Source organism: Adiantum capillus-veneris, chromosome 25 (assembly GCF_014529385.1).
Source record: "Adiantum capillus-veneris isolate H3 chromosome 25, ASM1452938v2, whole genome shotgun sequence".
Classification (NCBI taxonomy): domain Eukaryota; kingdom Viridiplantae; phylum Streptophyta; class Polypodiopsida; order Polypodiales; family Pteridaceae; genus Adiantum; species Adiantum capillus-veneris.
The window spans coordinates 91,744,186-91,762,704 of NC_140955.1; the positions used below are offsets into that span (position 1 = coordinate 91,744,186).

At 43.7% G+C, this 18,519-nt stretch overlaps 1 protein-coding gene across 4 annotated transcripts; it reads left to right on the top strand.

Annotated features, from left to right (window-relative positions):
* The first annotated feature begins 29 nt into the window (after positions 1-29).
* Positions 30-17,973, top strand: LOC147425284 (TatD related DNase). Of its 4 annotated transcripts, none has more exons than XM_086500853.1 (12): positions 30-165; positions 261-281; positions 357-457; positions 852-909; positions 988-1,043; positions 1,117-1,197; positions 3,814-3,884; positions 16,200-16,310; positions 16,387-16,469; positions 17,022-17,238; positions 17,314-17,397; positions 17,541-17,973. In XM_086500853.1, exons 1-12 carry the CDS (start codon positions 144-146, stop codon positions 17,614-17,616), a joined length of 981 nt encoding a protein of 326 aa, XP_086356979.1. In that variant the 5' UTR covers positions 30-143; the 3' UTR covers positions 17,617-17,973. The 4 variants fall into 4 exon arrangements, with proteins under 4 accessions (XP_086356979.1, XP_086356980.1, XP_086356981.1 ...); XM_086500854.1 differs by having other exon boundaries at positions 1,000-1,043; XM_086500855.1 differs by having other exon boundaries at positions 1,018-1,043.
* The last annotated feature ends 546 nt before the right edge of the window (positions 17,974-18,519 follow it).

Sequence of the window (18,519 nt, forward strand, 5' to 3'; positions counted from 1 at the left end):
GACCGCCTGCATGTGCGCACCATAAGAGAGAGGGGCCGCCAAAGGCGACCGACCTTACTAGTATCTAACAAGGAAAAGAATGAAGAAATGTCATGCAATTGAAATCAGAACTGTAATTGTTGGGACTTGTGTAGGCCTCCATCATGACAACTCTCAGGCTGATCGGTTCGTTTTCGTGTCTACCCAAGTGTCTTCCTTGCTTAGCCTTCTTTGCAGGCAGTCTCCTAATAGTTTTTTCTTCCTCGACTGACTGTGGGCAGACGTCGGAGCCAATCTCACAGGTAAACCTCAACCTTCAACACGAGCTTCGAGTACTCTTAAAGGACCGCAATGCCATCTCTGTCGTCTGCTTGTAGATGGAATGTTCAAAGGGATTTACAATGGCAAGCGCTACCATGCTTCGGACTTGCGTGCTGTCCTCGAGAGGGCTTGGAACTCAGGCATCGATCGCATCATTGTAAGTAACCTGCTTTGAACACATGTATGTATGTTCGTGTCTTCTCGTAGTTGATCACAAGTTGCCTTTACTGATTAAGGTCAAGGGTTTTAGAGGGATGCTTACATTCATAAGCTCTGACCTGTTAATGCCGAAAAACACACACATTGCATTGTGTTTGGGAATGCCATTGCCATAGTTGTGTCTCCTTATTGGTACAAGATCAAAACATTGATGAGCTTCCCGTATGGGCACATTACCAAATGAGTTTAAGCCAGACTGGAGTTACAGAATGTGAAGGTTTACATAGTTAATGGTGACTGCAGTAGGACAATTTTGGTCATGGTCTATCATGTGAATTGCAAAGGGATCCTTCATCTTTCGATATGTTCATATTTACACTTTTAACTTGCAGGTCACTGGGGGTTCACTGGAAGAGTCGAGAGAGGCCTTGTGTCTTGCTGAAACAGACGGTAAGCAGGAATTTCTTGTAAGTCTTGTGTTTCTTCTTCTATGCTTGATGTCGGGATCTGATCGAAGCAGAGAGTAAGATTGTGATGCAGGCCGCTTGTTTTGTACAGTGGGAGTTCACCCAACCCGATGCTCGGTCAAACTCATCCCACCTTTTTTCTTTATTAGCTTGTATAGTGCCATGGTGATTGAAATGTCCTTTTGTACAGGAATTTGAAGCTAGTGGGAACTCAGAGAAGCATCTAGAGGATCTTTTAGAACTAGCAAAGGAAGGGGTTGCCAAGGGCAAGGTGTGCTTTTGTCCAGGATAAGTTTTTCCATACTAGATTGATAATTGTTAATCAAATGTCCAAGGAATGATGAAGGTAACACAAATTGTCATAGTAATTCTTTTTGGGTATAAATTTACTTTTAAGTCGTATGCAGTTGAAAATTGTTGCCTCTTTAGACTATTTGGATGTGAAGAAACTCTCTGGTGTTGCAAACGGTAACCGGATAGTACTACTAGCCGGGCAGTAGAAGATAGACAACTTTACTTTTTGGCACATAGAGGGAGAGAGAGTGTGTGTTCAGTCATAGCTTAACATTGAACTTTTTAAATGACAATGAAAAGAAAAATCAACATTGGAGTCTTTAACAAAACAGATTGAGGATTTGAGACTTCAACATCAGGATCATGACACCGTGTATCAAACTCTTTTGTTGAAAGAAGGTTTACATCGGGATCGGTAGTTCCGGAGGATGAAGAATCCTTGACCACATGATACACACCAATATAGTATGAGATGCATAATCTACTATCAGAGAAGTTGTCTTGCTATAGAACCACAGCATGTGCAATCATGTCTACATGCTGCAAACTCATAACACAGAAGTCCAAGACTTCATGGTAGTGTTGAATGCGAAGGTCGACTTGTGGCATGACCTGAGTCCATTGATTTTGTGTAGCAGATTGAGTAGGGTCGGTCTATGGAAACAGTTATGGGCTTAAGATAGCGGGCCACACGAGAGATAAAATTATGAGTAGAGCCATTGTCAAATGAAACAACTACGATTTGGCCGCGAGGAAGTGCAGTGTGTGTGCAGAGAGGGGTGGCAAAAGCCAGCAGGAGAGGAAGCGCTAGCAGAACGATGAGGGAGAGAGAGAGGGCTCACGTTTTTGGGGAAAACTCACTTATAAAACTCAATAAGTGAGTTTTGGGTTTTCCCACTTTTATTATAAGTGACCTTTAAAAAATGTGTACAGGTTCAATATGAGCCTGGACAAAGTATAAAAATGTACAAAAAGGGGTTATTTAGGCCTTTAACCCAACACCCCGGCCTATGGAGTACGAACAAATGGAGATGCAACGTCAACATCAAGTTGATGCTTATGCAAAGTAGATGCTTGAGTATTCAAAGGATCCCCACTCCAAGTCAAGATTCTACCGCGACATGACAGGAATTCACTTTAAAACACTTCACAATTTGATTCGACACCGGCCCGGTGGAGTTCTGTGCCAAGAGATATTGGCCCCAAAGATTGGCGCCCCTTCCGGTATTTCTTTTTGTATTAAATCTGTTGCACAAAGTACAAGGGAGTGGGTGGGTCCACTTTCAGACTCTTGCGTCCAGATGCTCTTAGAAGTGAGAGCCCATGCCACACTTATAAAGGTTTACAAGGGATGCCAAAAGTAGAGCCCCAAAAGTTGAAAACCAAAGCATTAAAAAATAAAGCAATTTTGACTCTCCAGCCTTGCTTGATAATTAAAGCAAGTTCCAAAAGCTGCCAATAAACTTTGCGTAGGAAAAAGCAGCCCAAATTTTCGTACGCTCTACCACGTCAGCACCTGCTTTTTCCGCCGGACTTTCCGCCGTAATTTACGGGTCTGCGACGTCAACTTTTCAGCACGTGTTACGGGATTCTACAGGTGTGTGTGTAGTGCTGGCCATTCTGCTGCACATTCTAGGGGTGTATCGGGTCATGCCACGTCACGGATTTGTGATAGGGTTGCAGGGAAATGACACAACTTGGAGAAGACGAAGGAAGCTCAAGGCACACAACAAACAGAAGTATTACTTAGTATGCAATGGAAGATAAGATAGCCCTAGAGTGATGGGCATATTTACAATGCACGGGGAAAAAAACCTTCTAGTGAGGGAAAAAATGCCCTGGCGGTCCTAAGTGTGTTCACACACATCACTACCACATGTATATGGTAACAAAGATTTGGATGGCTGATGAGCTTGCCCCAAGTTCCAACACACTTGAAGAGCAGAAAACAAGCACTTGCAAAAGCATATGAAGCACGAAAACAAGGTAAGTGGGCTGTCTATAGGTGAGGTAGAGCCATATTCGAGGATTTTTGGATGTCAACAAAAGTGGACACCATACATACTTGAGCTTAATCAAGGTTTATAATATCCAATAGGGACCAAGTTCTCTCTTTTTTTAAGTTTTGTGCATTTGGCTCCTCAAAGTGGAAATGTGCCAAAATGGATGCCACATAGGTCGATTTCAGTCCCTACAGAACGTAATAAAGCTTCTTGTTTGCTGAGCCCCTGCCCCCCCCTTTTGCAAGTCCTCAAATATGCTTGCTTTCTTTCATTCTTCCTTTCTCTCTCACACCCTCTCTTGTCGTCCTGCGTTTGTCTCATCTCTCTCTTTCTCTGTTGTGCTGATAAGAGCTTGTCATCTTGAGTTGTCCTCTGACAGCCTACAAAATATGGACACTTGAACATACATGTGTCCATGCTCACATACATTCTGAGCTACATAGATAGACACACATGCAAAAGTTTGATTTCCAACGTTTTTGTGTGTATGTAGATGCTTTTAGTAGTGGAGAAAACTGATTCTGATTATTGCTTTTAAAATTTCATTGTCTTGTATTGAAATGTATCATTTATAATTTTACTTTTTTTAGGTAGTTGCTATAGGAGAATGTGGGCTAGATTATGATCGCCTTCAGTTTTGTCCAGCGGCTATTCAACAAAGGTATGTTTTCTGTTCCTGGAACATTGCATGTCACAAATGCTCGGATTCCGTTTGGACCCGATTTTTAAAACTAAAATGTTGGTTTCTTAACTTCAAGCTTTTAAACAATCTGAAGTCTGGTTTGCTCTAGACATTGAATTTTTCACGTCTTGACTGGAGAGTCAAGATTTGACCAACAAATGTGAGATCTTATACACATAAATGATTGAAATCAACTGCTGTTGCCTGTCTCTTTCAGAATTGAACAACAATAGTCACAAGTCTTCACTTAGGACATTGTTCATAAAGACATTGGCATTGTAAGAAGTTTTAGAATCGAACGACAGTGGTCTCACACAGGGTTTCTTAAGAGAGAAGAAAATCACGGAAGAAAGAAAAAACAGTCCTTAGATTCTATAAGGAGAACTTTACTTTGTTCTTAAGAGAGAAAACAATAAACTCAGGTTTAGTTTCTGAAATCTTGTCCACGCACTTGTTGATAGTCACAAATGGTGCACATGGTCCATGCCTTTGGTAGGCCCTCTGCAAGTGCTCTCTTAAAGATAATTGCAATAAGGGGGGACAGATACTTTGGTAGGCCCTCTGCGAGTGCTTTATTAAAGATATGTGCCATAAGGGGTGTGTGTGTGTGGGGGGGGGGGGTGGTATCCATTGCCGTTGAGATGCTCACTCTGCATACTTCTGTGATCGACTGAATCGCTCGTGCTGTAGGCGTTGTATGGCTATGGATGAGGTGAAAGTAGGAGGTGTGGTTGGATGTAACTAGGGGTTGTGGTATCGGTGGTGTAATATCCCAGAGCATCTTTGCAAAATCACGCCCTCTGGGGATTCTTAATGGGAGTGAGCTCTCTAAAAAGGTGCACACTGTGGCTGTACCCCTGCTCCGAGTTAGTAGTATTACAAGTTTAACTCTTGGGCCTCCTCAAAAGCCTGCCTTCTACAAGGTTTGAAGGTTGCATTTCTAGACACCAAGATGGTGCAGTTAGTGTGAATCAGGATTCAGACCCTTAGGTTAGAGTGGCTATGAAGTCCTGTTTATAGGACCCTAGGCTCACTCATAAGCTATCGTTTGTGATTGGACTTTAGACCCTTGGTAGTGCTTGCCTAGATGCCCAGGCTAGGGTGCCAGTGTAATAGACTTGGACACTCCAAGTCAAGAATCAACCGCGACAACACCAAATAACCACTTCAAAACAATTCACAAATCACAATAGATTTGCGCTGGCCCGGCGGAGTTCCGTGCCTAGAGATATTGGCCCCAAAGACTGGCACCCCTTTCGGTATTTCTTTTTGTATTAATCAATCATCAAAGTATAAGAGAGCGGTTAGGGTTTCACTCTCAGACTCTGCGTCCAGATGCTCTGAGAAGTGAGGCCCTCACCACTAATTTAAAGGTTACAAGGGATGCCCAAAAGCAGAGCCCCAAAAGCTTGAAAGCAAAAGCAGATTCTCTCTCTCTCTCAATGAGAGTCAGTGAAAAGCAAGTTCTCTTTTGCTCTTTCTTTCTCCCAAATCAAAGCGAAAAGCTGAGATTTGCGTCTTTTAAAAAAATAAAATAAAATAATATTCCGCCTCCGCGATTTCCGGTAATTAGGGTTTCTGGCAGAAATTAGGGTTTGCAGGAATTTTAGGGTTTTTGGCAGAAATTAGGGTTTTTGTTGTATGCCACGTCATCACTTTGTGACATACCCCCCTCTTGAAAGCATTGTAATCGACCGCGATTACGCCTGCAAAACCGACAAAAGCCATAAACTGTCTTAGCAGACACTGACTGTTAGTACCTACGTACTAGGAACACACATCTAGCACATGTACAAAATCGACAGTCACATCACACGACATCACAGGACATCACCAGACATCACAGGACATCACATGACATTCAACATTCATTCGGATCTTAGACCATGATTTATCGGCAATGTAGCTAGCAATCACATCTAGGTCCAATCGGGATCTCATCGATGTCCGATTGACTAACCCCTATTGCAACCATGTCTATTCGAGATCAAGTAGACCAAAATGCTGCAGTCATTTCGTCTATCAGTTCCTGCACTCACAAGAAGTCAAGAACAAATCAGTATCATAATCAGGAATTCCATTTCATAAAGTCATCCAGCAGAATACTGTCAGTTCTCAGTATCCCTGAAGCTCAAAGAGACATCAGTGACTTTAGTATCAAAATCGAGGCATCTGTTGACAAAGGAGTGGAGTAACTCCCCTCTTGTGCATCCCACTGCACCAGATCTCCGGCCAAGCTGAGTTCTGGGTTCCGTTTGGAGTAGACTATGCTAAACCAAAACATCGAGGTAAAGTTTCACAATCCGAGGAGTATCTGCTAGGTCCTCCTCCTCCATCCACTTCGCATCAAATGCAGGAAAGTTCTTGAACTAAACCAAGAACCGCCTTCAGACTTTACCTTTCTTCGTATCATTATGTGCCAAAATCTGTTCAGGAACAAGGATCTCCTCGTTTTCTTCCACTGCGGGTTGCTCATCAGGCTCCCCATCATCAGGCACATCATCCTTAACAGGGTTCAAGAGACTCACATGCAATGCATTATGAATCCTCCAAGTATCTGGCAGTTTCAATCGGAAGGAGACATCATTTATCTTTTCAGTTATTTGGAAAGGTCCGTAGTATCGCATACTAAGCTTTGGAAAAAGCCTCTCCTTTCCCTTTTTCTTTCTTAGGAGTGCCTTTTCAAAAGTAAGAGCACCCAATCATCCTCCTTCAATTTCAAGTCGCGATGATCGCGATCCGCTGCCTTTTTGTCACAAAAATACGGAAGCGTAAACTGACGTTTAATTGCACTTTAAATACTCAAGAGAATTAGAGGGAGCGAGAAAACTTGACACTTCATTGGGGACCAGAAGATGGGCTGGTCCCCCCCCATAAAGAGAATATCTTTATTACTAAGGGAGAATCTTTACAAGCACAGGAACGGGGCATACGCCCGTCCTCTATTCTTTCTTCTGTTCTGTTCTGACTACTGACTGAGAAAGTGTTTCCACTTTCTTTCTGCTTAGGGGATTTCCCATCTTCTGCGAGACTCGTTGGAAGCTCTCGAAAAGAGAGTCTATCTTCCAAAACAGCTCATCGGAAGCTCTCACAGAGGAGAGTCCATCTTCTGTTATGTATTGCCTTCATGCTCATTCATTCATGCATCGAACACAAAAGAGAAAACAGGCAAAATGCACACGCACATGCTTGCTGTAATTTTCTGTACATAACCTGAAATTCTTACCTGTGCACACCCCTACGCCGAAACAGAGGTCTTCTTCGCGATGGAATCGCGCCAAACTTGGTGTAGACTTAGGATAAGGAAAGAGAAGAGAATTTCTATGGCTGATTTGCTGAAAACAGCCCTAATCGAGGTGATTAAGGGCTGAAAACAGAGAATTACAGCAGCCGCACTCTGCTAAGAGAGCGTCTACGGCAGCTTCTCGCGATGAAACTTCACCAGAAGGTGTCTATGACTGTGAGATCCCTTGTTCTTGACAATGGGAGCACAAGGCTACCACATATGTCGCAAGGGGCTGCTCTCAAGCTTCAATGGAGGGCTCCACCGCGTAGAGCACGCTCACATTAGGGGGGGTAGGTGCACTGCCAGCCCTGAAAATGGGGGAGGGGGGCTCCTAAATAGCCATCAGGGAGAGGGGGCGCTAGGAAGAGAGAGAGGGTGAGAGAGAGAGAGAATTAGTTTGCATTGGTAAGTGTGTCACTTGGCACACTTACTTTAAAAACTTAAAAACCATTCAACTTTTGACTTTAAAAACTTCTAGCTCATTAATTAAAAATGTGCAACTGACTAACAACTGCTACCAATGATTCTTTTATGAGAACACCAAAAGTCTGCCGACGCAATGCCGCACGGGCACTGCACCGCCTTTACCTGTTCACACTTGTCCGGCCGCCCGCCCGGGCACGGACCGTTAAATTTAATTTCACGAAACTTACCCTAAGGCTTTATTAGCTTTATTAGCTTTATTAGCCTTAGGGTCACTGTTCTAAGGACCCCATCTCATTCATGTGCTTGTACTGACGCGCGTATTTTTCCCGAGCCTAAAATCTGAGGCTACTGCTTACCCCTTTCTGAAGACCCGATTTCCCAATCACTAGGGCTTCAGGGTAATTTCTGCTAAGGTCCCTCTGAGGTGTTCTAGCCCGCATTTAGGCTCACCTGAGGCCTTAGAACTGCTAGGTCTATTCTGGTGTGCACACAACTAATTAGATAATTCTTTTCTCGTAAATAAATTAATTATTTACAAAGTCTGACTTAGTTACATCCCTCTTGGTTCTAAACAGTTGACCTCAACTGTAGAGCGTCAACATAACTGTGCAAGATGTCAGGGTAGTCCTTGAGATCGGACTCAGTCATCCACTTTGCATCTAAAGGAGTGTAATTCTTGAACTTGACTTAATACTTTCGATGTAGACTCCCCGACTTGAGTTGTCTCTCCGAGTGGTGTATTATCTGTTCAGGTTGAAGGATTTCCTCAGTCTCTTCGACTTCTGGAGGATCTTCTTGTACTGGCGCCACTGGAGGAGGTCCAACATATGGTCGGAGGAGACTGACATCAAAAGCATTGTGGATGCGCCAGTGAGAAGGCAAATCCAATCTGAAAGTCACATCATTGACTTTATCTGTAATTTTGAAAGGGCCGTAGAATCTATGGGAAAGTTTGACAACTTTCCCTTTGCCGACCCGCTTTTTCAATCTAGCTTTCTCAAACCGAAGCAGGACATATTGTCCTTTTTCAAGATTGAGATTCCTTCTTTGCTTGTCTGCTTTTCTCTTCTGTTGCTCTTGAGTGCGAAGAATCGCTTGCTTTACTTGTTGATGGGCAATATCAATATTGCGCACAAATTCATCTGCGGCGAAGATGTTTTCTTTGGTCACCATAATAGGAAGTAAGAGTGGCTTCCCGTAAATAATTTCGAAGGGGGCTTTACCAGCTGAGGAATGTATGGTATTATTATACGCAAACTCAACTATTGGTAAGTACTGTTCCCATTCAGATTGTCGTTCCGAAACATAGCACTTGAGGAGATCTAAAACAGTGGCATTAGCGATTTCGCTTTGACCATCTGTTTGAGGGTGATAAGCTGATGAAAAATCAAGCTTAGTTCCCAAGTTTTCAAACAATGCCTGCCAAAATAGACTAGTCATGCGGGGATCTCTATCACTGACAATAGTCTTTGGCAATCCATGGTGTTTAAAAATCTGAGCTAGAAATATTCTAGCCATGTGATCAGCTTTGATCGTCTTCTTTACTGGAAGAAAATGGGCTTGCTTACTGAATCTGTCTACTATAGTCCAGATTGCATCATTTCCATTCTTGGATCGAGGGAGATCCGTAATAAAATCCATGGCAATACTTTCCCATGGCGTGTTAGACATAGGGAGCGGGTGAAGCTTCCCATAAACTTTATGTCTGTCATATTTCACTTTTTGGCATACTAAACACTCACGTACATGTTTTTCAATGTCCGCATGGAGTGTTGGCCAAAAGAAATACTTTTCGAGGGCATTAGTGGTGGAAGCAATTCCCCTATGCCCGGCATAAGGAGAATTATGTGCTTCATCCATCACCTTTGGTCGTAAAGGCTGAGCTATGCATATTGCTTGTTGACGATAGAGTGTATTATCCCTGATAGAATAAGGTGGCTTTGAGTGACCAGCTTGAAGATCTGCCCAAATTGTGGCGAAGTCTGGATCTTGAGGATACATCTCGCTGAGAGATTCTAGTTCCTCATGATAAATTGTTGTTAGTGCATTGATCTTTGGACGCCTGGAGAGAGCATCTGCAACTGCATTCTTTGTTCCAGAAGTGTGTAAAATCTGAAAATGAAACATTGAAAGAAAGTTGGCCCATCTCATCTGCTTTTCTGATAACTTTCTCTGTGTGAGAAAGTAGCGAAGACTTTGATGATCTGTCTTGATAATAAAATCAGCTCCTAATAGATAGTGTTTCCAAATGGAAAGAGCATGAATTACTGCCATTAGCTCTTTTTCGTATATGGAGGCATGCAACTCTGCATCTTTAAGGCGCCGACTTTCATAGGCTATCGCGTGACCCTCTTGGTTCAAAACTGCTCCTACACAATCTCCAGATGCATCGCAGTATACCTCGAAAGGTTTGCGAAGATCAGGGACGGTAAGAACGGGTCCGTGACTGAGTAGATACTTAAGCTTTTCGAAAGCTTGTTTTTGTCCAGACCCCCAATAGAATGGAATCCGCTTCTTTGTCAGGCCATGGAGGGGACCTGCTATCGCGGCAAAAGCTCGAATGAAACACCGATAATAAGAACAGAGGCCAAGGAAACTTCGTACATCATGTACTGTAGTTGGCGTAGGCCATTCTACAACTGCTTGAATCTTATCAGGGTCCATTCTCACCTGGTTGTGAGATACTATATGGCCCAAATAGTGGATTTCTTTTAGAAAGAACTCACTCTTCTTAGCATTCACTGTATTTGCGTAATTCTTCAAACACTAAGGCGAGATGCTTATAGTGTTCGTCTTCCGTCTCTAAGAAGATTAAGACGTCATCAAAGAAAATGCCTGTAAAGCTTCTGTATGAGTGGAAGATTCTATCCATCATTCTGTTGAATGTAGCTGGTGCATTAGTGAGTCCAAAAGGCATCACTAAGAATTCATACAACCCGAAGGTTGTTCTAAATGAAGTCTTATGCACATCCTGAGGAGCTATGCGGATTTGATGATAACCGCTCTTCAAGTCTATACGACTAAAGACACTGGCTCCTTGTAACTTATCAAGAATGTCGTCAATCCGAGGGATTGGAAATCGATTCTTGATTGTGATCTTGTTTAGAGATCTATAGTCTATGCACATGCGGAATGTGCCATCCTTTTTTTGTACTAGCAAGACAGGTGAACAATATGGAGAAGTACTAGGCCTTATTAAGCCCTTCTCCAAAAGTTCGTTAACCTGCTTGAGAATTTCCTCTTGCTGCATGAGACTAACTCGATAAGGGGGCTGATTTGGAGGAGAACTTCCTGGGATCAAATCAATTGTATGATCCTCAGGTCGCGAAGGTGGGAGTTCATTTGGAAGTTCATCTGCAAAACAATCTTTATATCTTTCTATTAACTTAAGTCTTTTTTGCTCTAAAGAGGAAGAAAGTTGTGAAACAGACACATCTCTCTCTCTTGCAAAAATCAAGTACGCTGAAACACACTTTTTTATTTCTTTCTTGATGGCAATGTGGTTGGCGATAGGAATATGCCAATCACCTGCATCTGCAAGTACAAGATACTCCTTTCCTTTATGAGCAAAAGATAAGGTTTTCTGAACATAGTCAGGAATGGGATGCATCTTGTAGTGCCAAGGCATTCCCAAGATAACATCGCATCCTTCAAGTGAAGCTAGTAAGAAAGACTCTTGATCCTTGTAGTCGTCGACCTTTAGATTCAACTTCCCTATGATTGGAGTAGAGTTTGAGTTCTGCCCTTTGAAAGCTGATTGCGCTTGAACAGAGACTCCAAAACGATTGGGCTGCAAGTTCAGGTCGTCAGCTAGCTGGGTAGAGATGAAGTTGTCTGTACTACCAGGGTCAAACAAAATAAGAGCCCGCTGGTTGTTGATACTACCCCATGCTTTGAGAAGAGCTCTTTCTTTTCCATCCTTGGTTGTATTTCCCTGTACATCTGGGACTGCATTGGAAGAGGGTGGTTGTGGAGGTTTGGTTGGACAGTCACCCTTCATATGACCAACTTGTCCGCACTTGAAGCACAACATAGTCTTTTTCATCAAGTAGCCTTCCCGAAGGGAGTATCCAGCTACTGTCTCCCCATTCTGTATCCATGTGAAAATATCTGCAAAATCTGTATCTTTGGCATACTGATCGATCATATCCTCGAAGCTCCTATGATGTATCGCGGAAATAGCCAGAACCAACGGTTTCCGAGACAAAGCATTTGCCACCACATTCTTCTGTCCCTGCACATGGACAATCTGGAAGTGGAACTGTGACAAGATGTTCGCCCACCGCATCTGCTTTTCCGAAAGCTGCTTCTGTGACAAGATGTAGCGCAAACTCTGATGGTCTGTAAAGACAGTAAAATCCGCTCTGAGTAGGTAATGCCGCCACTGAGTAAGAGCGTGGATAACCGCCAAAAGCTCTTTCCCATAGATCTGTGCTGTCATCTCCGGCCTAGAGAACAAACGGCTCTCGTAAGCTATGACATGGCCTTCTTGCATCAAGACCGCACCCAGACTACGACCACAAGCATCACAAAATACTTCAAATGACTTCTGCAAGTCCGGCAAAGTCAAATCTGGTCCTGTAGTCTCTTTCAATGTCCGAAAGGCAGTCACCTCTGTGGGTCCCCACAAAAAAGGTACTCCTTTCTGTGTCAAGGTGCAAAGGGGAAGCAACCTCTGCAAACTTTCGTATGAACCGCCTGTAGTATGAACATAGTCCCAAGAAGCTTCTAACATCATGGACATTCCTCAAATCGGGCCAATCACGGATAGTCTCTATCTTGGCCGGGTCCATTTGCACTCCTGCTGTTGACACAATGTGTCCCAAAAAAATGTATCCCAGAAAAATTCACTTTTCTTTGCATTAATCACTAATGTGTGATCTCGTAATGCCTGAAAGATTTGAAGCAGATGATCTCTGTGTTCTGCCTCATTTTTGGAGAAAACAATGATGTCATCAAAGAAAGTGCCAACAAATAGCCTGTACTCTCGAAAAATCCTGTCTATCATCCGGTTAAATGTCGTAGGAGCATTGGTTAAGCCAAAAGGCATCACCAAAAACTCAAATAACCCAAAAGTCGTCCGAAAAGCTGACTTGTAGACGTCTCCTGGCGTTATCCTGATCTGATGATATCCACTCTTCAAGTCAATCCTGCTAAAGCACGAGGATCCCTGTAACCTGTCGAGTATATCATCGATCCTAGGAATCGGAAATCTGTTCTTGATGGTGATTTTGTTGAGAGTGCTATAATCGATACACATTCTCCAAGATCCGTCTTTCTTCAAAACCAACAACATTGGAGAGCAATACGGTGAAGTACTAGGCTGGACAAGACCCTTTTCCAAGAGGTCTTTCACTGGGTTCATCATCTTTTCATTCTGTACTCGGCTCACACGGTAAGGTGGCCGATTCGGCTGCGTGCTTCCAAGTATTAGATCAATGGTTTGATCTTCAGGCCCTCTGAAAAGCAATCGGCATGAGTGTGGAGAAAAATCTTGGCGTTCTTTTGATCAGGTCAAAACATATTCAACCTTTATCCAGCGTTCAGTTCTCTCCCAAAAGAATGAGTAAGAAACTGAAGTTCATCAAGTACAATCTCTAAGGCCTTCATTTATCAAAGTCGCTTTCTCGGCCCGGTAGTCAACCACAGCGTAGTTCTTGTGGTACCAAGAGATTCCTGAGTAGAACGTCACTCGCGTGCCCTGAACACCCCTGTCATTGCAAACGAAGTTTGCCAATGCTCGGTGTAATGGCAACATCCCATTTGGGTGCCAGTCGAACTACCTCCGCCTATGGCGTCAGTCTGTTGTTCGTAATTCCAAATCGAGCCGCCAATTCCAAGTGAAAAGAAGTTGGCCTTGGCTCCTTCAGAAGAGCTTCTTTGATCCTGCACTTTGCCCCAAAAGCGGCAAAGTTTGTACTTTCATCATTAGATTCGGTGCAGGTCCCACGCCATGTGGTACCAGTTCTGCTTTTCTATCTGCCTTTTCTGCCACATTCCTTAGCTGCTCTCGAACTCTCAGACCTGTCGTCGTCTTTATCATTCTGTTCTATCTGTGCCTTATTAAGGCACTTCGTGGAGATATGTCCATGTTCCCCGCATCCAAAGCACTTCCCCTCTCTGATGAAGCGAGCTCTCTCCTCAGGAGTAAGCTTGGGTCGTGCATCATTTTTCTCTTGGTTGCTCTTTTTTCTTTCTACTTTCATTCCCAGAAGTCTGTTCGGCTCGTTGTGTCATGGCCTCATCTGTGGGGTAGGTCAGACTGCCAGAGTGAATGGCAAAGCCCCGCTTCGCATGACTCATCAACTCCTGAATAGAAGCTGACTTCTGTTCCAAGCAGTGATCTCGGATCTCTGTAGGTAGACCCAAGGTAAACCGCTCAATCTGTTCTCTGAACGAGATCTTCTTGAATGAAGAGGCGGGTAGAAAAGAGCTCCAGAATCTTTCACAATAAGAATTCACTGTATCGCTCTTGGTCATCCGGAGATGGTTCCAAGCAGCTCGTACATCTCGCCCAAACTCTTGAGTCAACCAAGAAGAAATAAAAAGCTTCTTAAATTTCAGCCATTTAACTGGCGCACTCTTGTTAAAAGAAGCGTGGACCACCAAGTACGAGCATTCCCCTTAAGGTAAGAGGTAGCTCTTCGAATCTTGGAGTGCTCTGAATAGCATCCTCCCGCGAAAGCGATGTCAAACTGCTGTATAAAAGACAAAGCCTTCGAAGCATCTGAGTATCCTGAAAAGTATCAAACTTGATCGAGTGGCCACCTTCCTTAAACTCTCGGACTTTCTTGCTTTCATCTTCGAGAAAGTCATACTGGTTGGCTTTGTAAAAAAAAATTCTTCTTGTTCGCATAAAAGTTTCCGTCATCGGAATCTGAGCTGTCTGTAGACGAGTCCTCAGTAGAACTGTCAGTCTTTGGGCGAGATGTAGCCTTCTTCTTGCCCTGTCCGAAGCTTTGTTTCTTGCTTCGCTTTTACCTTTTCTGTCTTCTTCGCTCGAATCTGAAGAGCTAGAAGAACTGTCAGAAGAAGAAGAAGAAGAAGAAGAAGAAGAAGAAGAAGAACTGGGTACTCCTTCAAATCGAACATGCTTCTTCTGTTTCTTTGCCTTGTCAAATATCGACCGACGACCCAAATATCCCGGGAAGTCAGTGCCTTTCTTCTGCTTTTTGCCGTGCTTTTTGCCTTTCTTTTGCACGTCGAAAAGCTGAGCAATCTGTGCATCAACCACGTTCTCCAATTCCTTCTCCGTATATTCCTTGGAGGCAAAAAGGTTTCTTGAGAGCGGGTTTCGGGAGTGGTGTTGTGGTTCTCTGCCACTCCATCTGTACCTCTTCCAAAGAGGTCTGGTTCATATATTTCGCCATCTTCGGATTCTGGGCAAATTGAGCATCATCTTTGTTGCATCGCCAATCAATTGACGACGCTCCATCTCTCTTTGCTCTGCCTGAGTAGGCCGAGGCGGGCCATACTCTTTGTCTGAATCTTCGTTGTGATCCCAGCCCGTATCTCCAGATGCAGAGGGAGTCGACTGATCATTGCTTGAAGCCATAGGTGCCGCGGAAAAAAAATTTCGGGGATCGGATTTCCGGTAGAAGAGAAATCGGCCGTGCTCTGATACCACTGTAACAGACTTGGACACTCCAAGTCAAGAATCAACGGCGACAGCACCAAATAACCACTTCAAAACAATTCACAGATCACAATAGATTTGCACTGGCCCGGCGGAGTTCCGTGCCTAGAGATATTGGCCCCAAAGACTGGCGCCCCTTTCGGTATTTCTTTTTGTATTAATCAATCATCAAAGTACAAGAGAGCGGTTAGGGTTTCACTCTCAGACTCTGCGTCCAGATGCTCTGAGAAGTGAGGCCCTCACCACTAATTTAAAGGTTACAAGGGATGCCCAAAAGCAGAGCCCCAAAAGCTTGAAAGCAAAAGCAGATTCTCTCTCTCTCTCAATGAGAGTCAGTGAAAAGCAAGTTCTCTTTTTCTCTTTCTTTCTCCCAAATCAAAGCGAAAAGCTGAGATTTGCGTCTTTTAAAAAAATAAATAAATAAAAAAATGCCGCCTCCGCGATTTCCGGTAATTAGGGTTTCTGGCAGAAATTAGGGTTTGCAGGAATTTTAGGGTTTCCGGCAGAAATTAGGGTTTCTGCTGTCCGCCACGTCATCACTTTGTGACAGCCAGTTTGTGGAATGGATGCCAATCCTTAAGGTGTGGGACTACGCTGGAGTAGCTGCAAGCTCCCAGGCTTGAGTGTGAGCCAGCTAGGCTCTACGAAGGCAAGTGTCCATCTCTTCTGTAGTATTTTGTCCACGTTCGGCTTGTGTGATCTCTTGGATAGGGTTATAGTGGGACAATACAGCGCTCCCTTGAGTTAATAGCTGGCACTTTCCTTTATAGATGAATATGGCCGTTTGCAGGGGTATCTAGCTAGATGTATGGTGCTTATATGTTAATTGGGCCTTTTCTGGATTATCTGGTGACAGGTGGTGTTCATGAGGCTTGAGAATTTCATGTGTTAGTGGATAGTACCTATGATTTTCAAGAGGCATAGCCAAAATGATTTGTCCTTGCAGATATTTTGAAAAGCAGTTTTCTCTCTCCGAGACCCTAAATCTACCAATGTTTCTACACATGCGTGCTGCTGCCAATGATTTTCTTAGCATAGTGGAGCGTAACAAGCACAGGTCAGCTCCTAGCTAGGTTTTCCTTGTCAAAAGCTTGTAGCAAATCGCAAAGTCTTAAAGCATTTGAAATTTTCAGATTTGTTGCAGGAGTCGTTCATTCTTTTACTGGTAGTGCTGAAGACAGAGAGCAGATTCTGGCTATAAAGAAATTATACATTGGTTAGTTCACTGTTCTCTATTTAAGTCGTTTTCTCTAGCCATCTAGAGCTCCAATATTCAGACCTTAATATCAATGTATGCTCTTTTGTATGTGTGTGTGTGTGGGTTCCTGTACGTTGGAGCATATACGATACCTAGGTCTACCCCCTTTGTTAGGGGCTGATGTCTCTGGGGAACGCCCTTGTATTTGGCCTCTGCTACACATGATGAAGCTGATGGTTATATAGTTTTGTGAATGATTATGATGACTTAACCTAGCCATGAATGAATTTAGCACACAGACCTCTATGTTATACGTAGGTCTACATCCAGTATTGGGCATTGATGCCTGAGTGGGGATTTCCTAGGTATGCAGTCAGTGCTATGCTCGATGGAGCATATATGTACCTAGGTCTACATCCAGTATTTATTGGGCATTGATGGTTATATTGTTTTGCAAATAATTGGCTATAACACGGACTTTCCTTGCAAGGAGAATTTGGGGGTTTCTAGGATTCACCTAGTTATATATCTGGTTGGGTTGAAGGAATTATCCTTTTTCCTTGATGATAGGTATTAATGGTTGCTCGTTGAAGACCAACGAAAATCTTGAAGTTGTGTCTGAGATACCGGCTGAGAGGATGATGGTGGAGACAGACTCACCATATTGTGAGATTAAATCAACGCATGCTGGGTTTAAGAATATTAAAACTTCCTGGCCTTCCAAGAAGAAAGAGAAGCATGAAGAGCAGTCCCTTGTCAAAGGTCGCAATGAGCCGTGTTGCACAAGGTAAGCAGGAAAAGAACAGTTTTTTAATGTGCAAAGTCCCGCTCATCTGTTTCTGATTTCGAGCTTGTCACTCAGGCAAGTGGTCGAGGTCGTTGCGGCTCACCGGGGCATCACGGATTTAACTTCTTTTGCTAGAACTCTCTACGAAAATACATGCAGGTTTTTCTTCTGCTTGAGTGGACTTGTTTAGTGTTGCAGTAGGCCAAGGCATAAGATGAATCATATTATGATTTATGAAAGTCATAACTTATGGTAAGATTGATGAGTTTGAGATTAACCCTTTTTTTTGTGTTTTTCAACAGGGTTTTTTTTCCCAATGATTTAGATTCTTTAGCAGGGGCTGTCATCTCAGACCATTACTTGAACAAAGAATCATGATTTTGTGTTTGCTGGTTTCGTGTTGCGCATGGAAGATCTAGAACCATATCAATTGGAAAAGAGTTTTGAAGCTGCTCATTAGGTTACAGATAGCCATGTCAAAGAGAGGTTTTTAAGCACAACAAAAGACTGGTCTTTGCAACGTTGTTGCAGGCGCATTTTCTCTTCAGCTATGTTGAAGACATTACAGTTTACACGTGTGAAGCAAGAGGAATTTGCTTGCTCTCAAATTCTAAATTTATATGAAAGTTGGGACAAGTTGTTTTGTATTTTACATGAAGAGACTAACAACAGTTTTATTTGTGATTTGACCAAAGAGGTCAGATTGGTTAATGCAAATGTCAGATAATTTTGACATGCTGTCATGAGGTGTGCATTGTGGCACTGCAAATGTCCACCTACAATTTCATGTAGCCTTTTGTCTAGTTTCTTGTTCCTTTCTTACAATTAGTGACTACTATTGATTAAATGCAGTATGACGAGCATATTCAGTGTGAGTTCGGAACTCGGCCTGCTGCTCTGCTCTCCCCGCCTGACGCACCCCCCCTCCCTCCTGCTCGCACCACCCTGCCCTCCCCCACGCCGTCCTCGCCCCCCTTGCTCGGCGGCCCACCCGCCCAGCCCTCCTTGTGCCCCGCCCACTCCCTCTCCCCCTTTCACTCCAGCGGGCTGCCCGCCCAGCCCTTCTTGCACACATTGTCACGTGCAGCCCCCCACCCTTCTTCACAGTGCCGACCTGTGTTGTCCGGGTTTGGATTTCCTTCAGAGTAAGGGTTTGCAGCAGCAAAGGTCACGCCAACACCCCGCCCGCCACCACTAGCAGACACAGATGGACGCTCGTGCTCTGCCACAGAGGGACTCAATTGAAGCCCCCTCCCCGACCCGGCCAAGCCTACCATCCGA

Excerpts from the sequence above, each read along its gene's own strand:
- LOC147425284 (XM_086500852.1), top strand. The coding sequence starts at position 144 with ATGACAACTCTCAGGCTGATCGGTTCGTTTTCGTGTCTACCCAAGTGT. Across the intron at positions 458-851 it reads CAGGCATCGATCGCATCATT|GTCACTGGGGGTTCACTGGA; the intron begins GTAAGTAACCTG and ends TTTAACTTGCAG. Across the intron at positions 910-1,116 it reads GTGTCTTGCTGAAACAGACG|GAATTTGAAGCTAGTGGGAA; the intron begins GTAAGCAGGAAT and ends CCTTTTGTACAG.